We start from the raw sequence: 9,016 nt of genomic DNA, 5'->3' as shown, positions 1-9,016 counted from the left end.
TGAAAAAAATGTTTTTAGAATGTGAGACTTCGTACAAATCTATTCACATCTAGAATGGTGTTGAAGAGGTCAAATTTGGAATTAGGAACAAAGTTCAGTCCTTTTTCAAGTAACTTTATTTCCTGGTTGTTGAGAATACATGTAAAACAAATTTATCACTGGAGAAATTTCTTCCTCATTCAATACTTCTATCTTCTCGTGTGATATCCATGGTGATTTTTTTTGTTTCTATTTGCATGTTTTCTGCCAGCCTTCCTGATTTTTTTCTGGACTTTTTTATGCTGGAAAACATGTTTTTTGGGCTAATAGATGAAGTGGTGGGTAAAACCGATTCAGGTTCAGATATGTCTGTGTTGTAATCAGTTGATTCGGACTCAGTTGATGAAAAACTCACCCTGTTAACATCCCGTTTATTATCCTCCCTTTTTTTCATTATAGATCTGTGACCTGAAGGGTAGAATTTACGAAATTGGTGCCAGGTGTATACCTTGTTATTTTCGTAGTCTTGCAAATCCCTTTGGAATTTGCCCTCCTTTAGAGAAGTAACAGAGTTTTCTAAGAGTCCAATCTGATATATGTCATAAGTGTATTCTTAATATCCTTCACTTTGTTTTCCAGTTCCGTTAATTTTGACTGTTCTTGCTCAATGATAAGAGTAATACATTTTTTTGAACATTCCGATAATATCATGTCCTATTGTGTAACAAAGGCAGTATTAAATTCCACAGTGGGTCTCTTTTTAATTCGTAATCCCCTCGGTATCATGTCTATCCAGATAGGCTTGGAGGGTTTTACTGTCCCACCAGGTACATATGCGTGAAGACATACATTTTTCTAATTTACCCATGAGTTTGTTCAATTCCACTTGTTCCTCTGTTAAATTGCTACATTTCTTTTTAGAAAAAAGTCTTGCTGCTTTGTCCAACTTTGTTTGCTGGTCACATTGAAAAATTTGTAATTTGAATTATTATCCATATTATTACTATTTATGATCTCCATATTATCCTTTCAAAATGTATTTTCAATTATGCTCATGTCATAAAAAATTAGTCCAATAAAAATTGTTCATTCCTATATGACCTGAGCTAGAAGCGGAAGAGACATGTATATAAGGAAAGACAGCAAGGATAAGATGGCTGAAATTATCACTGAGAAAAAATAGAGGATTATCCAGCTCACCTAATTCATTGGAGACCATATATTCGACTGTGCTGCACGGACCAAGTGAAGTGAGCCAACTTCTTGTACAGACAAATTCACAGGGTGAGATCCAGCAATCGAGTCCGGAAATTATTAAAAATTAGAAAAACATTTTATTTCATACTTTTTAAAAGTCCATCATGTAGGGAAAAATCAGTAGAGAACGCGTTTCGGACTTTCGTCCTTACTCTGTCTCTATACCAAGTCACAATTAATCCACATTTAAAAATACAATGAACCGGACATGAGGTCAGTAATAGGTCAGAGCATACATATGTAAATTAACAAAGCTATAGCAAGTCATGCAAGCAAAAACACATTAATAAATGTATAATAAATTGTTCTTGATATTTAAACCAAAAGGGTTTAGTTTCCATAGTAAATATCCATTTTGTTTCCTTCTAATGTAGTATACTTTTCATGTCTACTACATTATACAAGTCTGAAATCTTGATTCCACATAGCCTCAGGGCTGTGCTCCTCGTGTGACTATTACGTTATATGGTATAACTGCACATTATCTGTTTAGTTACTGTCACAATGTGACTGCAGGATAGTGAGGGACAGGGGATCCTATACTGTCCCTCATGCTAGAGGACCCTAGGCTATCCCTGACTTCTGGATTACCCCTGTAGGTGGAGATACCGGAGTCCCGTGCCTTAATATTCTCCTGACTAGTTCTAGTCTGTTGCAACTTTCCCTTAATTACAAAGGGATGTCTAAATGTTTAGATGCCTCGGTCTTTATTGACTATGGCAACTAAGGGGTTGTGTCTTCTGGATCAGAGATATATTCAATTCTGGCTGTTGTAAAGGAAGCCGTGCCTTGTATTACAGCTGCCCCATGTTGTGATAGCTTGAGGCTCAACTCCAGGGCCGGACATATACAGTTGGCGGCAGAAAGCCGCTTCCAGGAGTACTAATGACTTTACCTACGTCCCTAGCATCTGCTTCTCACCTGTAGGTGCAGGCGTATGGCTTCCTTGAATATTTTTTCCATCGAGACAACATTCTCAAATATCCAGAAAAATGGACGATCTTCACCAGGCTTTGTCTTGATCATATGCAGCAAACGAGGGAACTCAAAGAAGAACAATCCGGTGCCCCCTGTGAAGGCCACCTACCTACCTACCTACCTACATTACCTACGTCCCTAGAATCTGCTTCTCACCTTTAGGCATATGGCTTCCTTGAATATTTTTTCCATCGAGACCACATTCTCAAATATCCAGAAGAACAGACAATCTTCACCAGGTTTCATCTTGACCATACGTAGCAAACGAGGGAACTCAAAGAAGAACAATCCGGTGCCCCTTGTGAAGGCCACACATGCTCGTCAGATACAGTCCAGTTCACCATGTTTGTTTTTAGATCTGCCCATGTATCTCACTTCACATTCAATATCATCCTACAGAATAACACAACTGTAACCCAATAACCGACTTAAAGTATAGACCTTTCTGGAAGGGGTTGACCACAGATAGATCATTACATGGACTTCCACCAATCAGTAAATGGAAAGGCCCCCACTCCTCGATCTGCGGAATAATCCAGTGTGTAGTCAGAGTTGCAATATGTGAGATCATACAGATTTATAATGTATCATCTCATCATTATTTGACTCTGTACAATAAGTGTTTCCCCTTATCCCGTGTAATGGAGCAGGCACATTCCTGTGGAGGATCCTTTTCTATAGGGCCATCAATGGTAAAGGCTCTCATATTTTATATATACTAGCTGTAGTACCCGGCATTGCCCGGGATAGTAACTGTATCTCGCTCTCTCATTCTCTGTCTGTCTCCCTCTCTCTGTCTGTCTGTCTCTCTCTCTCTATCGCTTTGTCAGTGTCTGTCTGACTGTCTCTTTTCCTGGCTGCACATTGTGACACGCCAACATTCTTCTAAAGTTCTGGCTGCATTGTGGCTCCTAGCTCCATTGACTTTAATTGAAGCAGGTTTTTGAAAAGTAAATATAAAGGTTTAATATAGACCCTAAAAACATAGTCTATGCCGTTCGCAGAGTCAAATGGGTCGGCTCTACCAAATTTCATGATTGTATATACGACGGTGCGGATTCCTTTAGCATATATACACACATACATACACTCAGCTTTATATAATAGGAAATATACTGGCGACATTAAGAAAACCTGTAATCTACATATCAGAAAAAAATGCTTCACCTTACAAAACAGTTTTAATTGAACCAAAATAATTTTATATGCAAAATAGAAACCAAAATATGAGCAGAAATTAAAAGTGCTTGACATTAGACTGTTATTGATACGATTTTTCAGGGTTGTCCCTATATAACATCCAACAGTAACATCCAGTGTTATGGGGCAGATATGCAAACAATTAATTAGCAGTAGAACAAATTACATCAATAAGACATCCACAGAAGCTCAGGTTATTACAAATACAGCACAGCAGAAAATAACAAGGTGCTCCTAATAGAAGTGCATCCACATATTGCTCCTAAGAATCAAGACCTGCCCCTAACACAGGGGTCAGGAACCTTTTTGGCTAAGAGAGCCGTAAACGCCACATATTTTGAAATATAATTCCGCGAGAGCCGTACAATATGTTTAAAGGGCCATTGACAGATCAATCGCTCCAATGTTCACTTAGTACAGCAAGGAATGCTCCTCCCTGCTGTATAAAGCCACAACTGGACTGAAACAATGGTAATTAGCAGTAAAAAAATCAAATAAATAACTTACATTGTGAACTTGCGATGCATGACATCAGTCCAGCAGTCTGGCTTCTTCTTTTTCCTGCGCATGACTGGAAGCTGGCATTCTTCCCACCTGATGTTGAGAGAATGCCAGCTTTGAGGCATTCGCAGAAGAAAGAAGCTGGAATATTGGACATGTCACACAACGCATTGTCAGTTATGTCAATTATCTATTTTATTATTTTACAGCGAATTATTGTTTAGGTCCAGCGGTGGCTTAGTGCAGCAGAGAGGAACACTCCTTTGTGTACTAAGTGACCGCTGGAGCAATTGTATCTGTCAGTGGCCCTTTTAAAAGTGTTGGTCTTACAGAAAATGAACAAAAAAGAGAGGCTCAGACCCATAGGGAACTAAAGCATTTACTACTTAAAGTGGTACATTCAAGCAGGCACACCCAGCGTAATAAATAATTGAACTTTATTAAATAGTCTCACTGTACATAAAGTGCACACATTGACTTGTATTTAATTTTAAAGAACAACAAATCTCCGAACTCTTTTTTTTATAACATAATAACGTTTTAATGCTGTTGCTAACCAACGATGAATAGAATACTTCCTACCATTAATGTGACTTCTGGTGCTGCATGGATTTGCTGATGGCTTTGTAATCTGGTTCATACGTGGTGAGGTTTAGCTTCATGCAGGCGTTGAGACTTCCATCCGTTAAACGTGAACGTATGTTAGTCTTGATGTGCTTTAGATGTGAGAAAGACTGCTCGCATGCATAGGTAGAGCCAAACATTGTCAGTACAGCAATACCCACACGCTGCAGTGTTTGGTATGTGACAGGAAGTGCATTCCAAGTTTTGACAATCAGCTGGTCTGCATGTTGGAGTTGTTTCATTTCTCTCCACTTGTGTTTGCTTGCCAACTCTGCTTGCTGTCGTGCAAGTTTTTCCAAATCTTCATTAAGTGATTTAAACTTATTCACCCACATGTCTGAAGCCTTCAGGTCAGCAGCTTGTAGGTCAAAATCTCTGCTGGAGACACCAGGGATATAACTCAGGTCAGTGCTGTCCAGTGCACACTCATGTGGATGAGTGGTGAACTTAAAAAGACGAGTGTGCTCACGAAATTCTCCAAAGCGCGCTTTGAATGATTGCAGGAGATTGGATGTAAAGCCTGCTAGCTGCTGAATATCAAGATGTTGTGCAGGGTCATTTGCTGTGCATGCATCTTTAAACTCTCCCAGTTTTTCAAAGTGTATTAAACGACCTGTTTCAATGTCTGCGATAAACAGTTCCAGCTTATTTTCAAATGCAAACACAGCTTGTTGAAGCGATAAAACTGTATTGCCAACGCCTTGCATTTTCACATTGAGCTGGTTCAGATGTTCAGTCATATCTACAAGATAGAAGAACTTCAGGAGCCACTCAGTGTTGGACAACTCAGGATGGTCAACGTTTTTCATTTCAAGAAAAGTTCGTATTTCACTCAGACAAGCTGCGAAACGGCTGAGCACCTTCCCTCTTGACAGCCAGCGCACGTTGCTGTGCAGAAGCAGACCAGGATAATTATTCCCAACTTCATCCAGGAGTGTTTTAAACTGGCGATCATTTAAAGCACGGGCAACAATAAAGTTGACCACCTGAATGACAAGTGACATCACCATACCAAGCTGCTCACCAAACATCTGAGCACAAAGTGCCTCCTGATGTAGGATGCAGTGAAAACTAAGGATAGGTCTTTTTTCATGTTCACGAAGAAGCGCTACAAATCCTTTGTTTTTTCCTACCATGCATGGAGCACCATCAGTACACACTGAAATAAGTTTATGCATTGGTAGATTTTTTTCTTTAGTGAACTCAGTGAATGACTTGAACAAATCATCCCCTCTTGTTGTCCCTTTCAGAGGCAAAACAGCAAGACTTTCCTCATGTAACGTGTCACCGACAGCATACCTTGCAATGATGCTGAATTGAGATATATGGCTTACGTCAGTTGATTCATCCAAAGCAAGAGAAAAGAACAGAGCTGTATTTATGTCCTTCACTTGGGATGCCTCAATCTGATTTGCCATCATGATGGCACGGTCATGAACTGTTCTTGCTGACAGAGGCATGTCTTTTATCCGTTTGATAATCTTGGCTTTATCCGGAAAATCATCAAAAAGTTCATTGGCAACATCAAGCATAAATGTTTTGGCATACTCCCCATCTGTGAATGGTTTTCCGTTTCTGACAATTGCCAAAGCACCAACAAAGCTAGCCGAATTTAAGTCACCTTGTTGGGTCCAAACTCGAAGTTGCTGCTGACTAGCTTGCACTTTGCACAGCAGCTCTTGACAGGCTTTCTTCCTGCTGTCCCCTGCAGGATATTTCGATGCAAATGAAGCATGGCGCGTGTCAAAGTGGCGCTTTATATTTGACCGCTTCATGGATGCAATTTTATCATTGCATATAAGACAAACTGGTGAACCTGCTCTCTCCATAAAGGCAAATTCGTCTGTCCACTCCTGCTGAAAAGTACGATACTCCTCATCCTTCTTTCTTTTAGCCATCTTCTTCAATAAAGGGCAGTACTGTGGGGTAAAAGAAGGCTCTGAGTCATTATTTCTTTAATTTGTGGATTTGTCTGCAAGCAGGGCCAACTCCAGGTTTCTTTTGGTCCTTGTGCTATACAACTTTAGTAGACCTCTAGAAGAGCTGTCTTCTTTTCGTCACGGGTTAGTCGGGTGCTGACGCCGGCCGTGTTCAGCTGTCACTTTCAATACCCCAGCATGGCCCACCATATGGGTAAGATGTCAGCTGTAGGGATACCTACTACACCCCAGTAGCCCCCCCCCATCCAGTGACTACAGGTGGTGTGCCCTTACCCATACCTATTACACCCAGTGACTACAAGCAACATCACCCACCCCTGCCTACGTACCTATTACATTCAAAACATCATAATTTTATCTAATAAAGCCCCATTTGTGTTTAGATATTTTCTTACCTCAAATTTTATCCTTGGGGGGAGTCTGCAATTTGATTGAAGGTCGCTTCTTCTCAACTTGGTGTTCTTCACCAATATGGCGCAGATAGCTTCACAACTTCCAGTCTTTCCGATGAAAAAACAGTCACTGAGCAAAGAAGACACACTGTGACAGGAACAGTCAAAACTCCTCTTCTGGGACATAAATCTGAGGTCAGAACAATAGGTAAGTATAAAGGGGCTTTATTAGCTAAAAGGAGCAAGTACTTCCCTCTTTCTCCATAGAGGTAAATGGAATCTGCTGGCAGCGTATGCGCACCAGTGGCAGCACGACGTAAGATGCACGGTTCAACGCGGAAGTAAGAGCTGCGGAGCACAACGAATATAAATGGAGGGGGTTATGAAGCTCATGTCTCCTCGGTTCAGCAAGCGCCGAGGAGGCAGAGCCGGCGGCGCATGCGTGCTAGAGTGAAAGTATATGCAGCGATCCCACACAGATACGTCATCGGGTGGAATCGCTGCATTATGAGAGAAGGTAAAAACAGGGGCTAGCGCCCCAATAACATATAGCACGGGCGCCGTTCCTGAGCGCTTTATTACAGCTCTGGGAGACCTCCAGAGCTGTAAAGAAGCGCTCAGAACAGATTTTTGCCCTGATAGTGGTCCTTTAAATCAGTTTCCTATGCCCACAAGAGATTAATTTAAAGCCCCCAAGAGTGTAATATGGGTGGCAGATGTTTTTTAAGGCCATATTTTTATTTTTTTGGGGGGGGGCTATATAATGGATTATGTGGGATTATTTTCAGGGGTGAAGTGGGAAGGGGGGGTTGGTGGGACACACTGTATTACACAGCCCCTTTATTGATGCAGCTCACTGCTGCTGACCATGAGGCTCTGTAACAATTTCCATGTTATAATGTTCACCTTCAAAGCAGCAGCACAGCCAGGGGTTTCTGGAACGTCCAAGGGAGACACAAGGGAGGAGGCAGATGCCGCTTCACTAGGGGACGCAGGTGCGTGCTTGCAGGCGGCGCGGCTATGCAGGGAGTTATGGGAAATGTAGTCCATGCTCCCTGCCGCTCACCACTGCCGCCAATGCTTATCAGGCCATCAAAGAACTACCAATATCAGCGTGCACCGCGGCCTGATGGAGCGCGGTGCATGCATACTTCCCATAGACAGGTAGGAGCCCTGTCTGCGAGCCAGATACGGCCATCAAAAGAGCCATATCTGGCTCGCGAGCCATAGGTTCCCGACCCCTGCCCTAACATATTACCTGACCTGAATGGTTAATACACAAGCATAACGGTGTCTAAGGGACCCAGAGCCACTGAAATACAAGCCAGGATGAAAAATAAAGAAAAGCCCACAATCCTAAGTGGCTTCCTCAGGGAAGGAATAGGACTAGTGCCAAAAATACATCGTGAAAGGCAGAGGATCAGAGTACTTACTGTATTCAGCGCAGCGTCACCACATACGTCATACGACAACTATAAAAGCTCCTACTAGCTGCTGCCTAAAATAGTTCCTAGGGGCACAGTAGTGGTTTGCGGACTGGTCTCCTGCTCCGGCATAGACACACTAGACAAAGAGTCCTCCACATTGATTTGAAGCCCCCACAGTGCGCGCCAGATTGACAACGTTATTTGTGCTACCAACCTGTTCATGCCGGGGAGGTTACCCCTGAAGTATCTAGTGCGATGAGCTGCAGAAACGGCGACTGCATCAATTTTCACTGGGTTCATCTGTAAGAAAACCTTAATTACTGATTTTATACATTGACTGTAGAATAAGGACTAATATGTGTACAGGGCTGAAATATAGCAGAGAAAAAAATAGAGAATTATCTAGCTCACCTAATTTCTTGGAGACCATATATTCGACTGTGGACGGACCAAGTGAAGTCAGCCAACTTCTTGTACAGACAAATTCACAGGGTGAGATCCAGCAATCGAGTCCGGAAATTATTAAAAATTAGAAAAACCTTTTATTTCATACTTTTTAAAAGTCCATCATGTAGGGAAAAATCAGTAGAGAACGCGTTTCGGACTTTCGTCCTTACTCTGTCTCTGTACCAAGTCACAATTAATCCACATTTAAAAATACAATGAACCGGACATAAGGTCAATAATAGGTCAGAGCATACATATGTAAATTAACAAA

The 9,016-nt window shown here is 41.7% G+C and overlaps 1 protein-coding gene across 1 annotated transcript; it reads right to left on the bottom strand.

Annotated features, from left to right (window-relative positions):
• Window positions 1–4,499: 4,499 nt before the first annotated feature.
• LOC142312726 (protein FAM200C-like) lies at window positions 4,500–6,437 on the bottom strand. Its single transcript, XM_075351714.1, has one exon. It carries the CDS (start codon window positions 6,435–6,437, stop codon window positions 4,500–4,502), a length of 1,938 nt encoding a protein of 645 aa, XP_075207829.1.
• Between the last annotated feature and the right edge of the window lie 2,579 nt (window positions 6,438–9,016).

The sequence above is a fragment of the Anomaloglossus baeobatrachus genome, chromosome 5 (genome assembly GCF_048569485.1).
Source record: "Anomaloglossus baeobatrachus isolate aAnoBae1 chromosome 5, aAnoBae1.hap1, whole genome shotgun sequence".
NCBI lineage: Eukaryota > Metazoa > Chordata > Amphibia > Anura > Aromobatidae > Anomaloglossus > Anomaloglossus baeobatrachus.
This window is presented reverse-complemented; position numbering and strand designations above follow the sequence as displayed.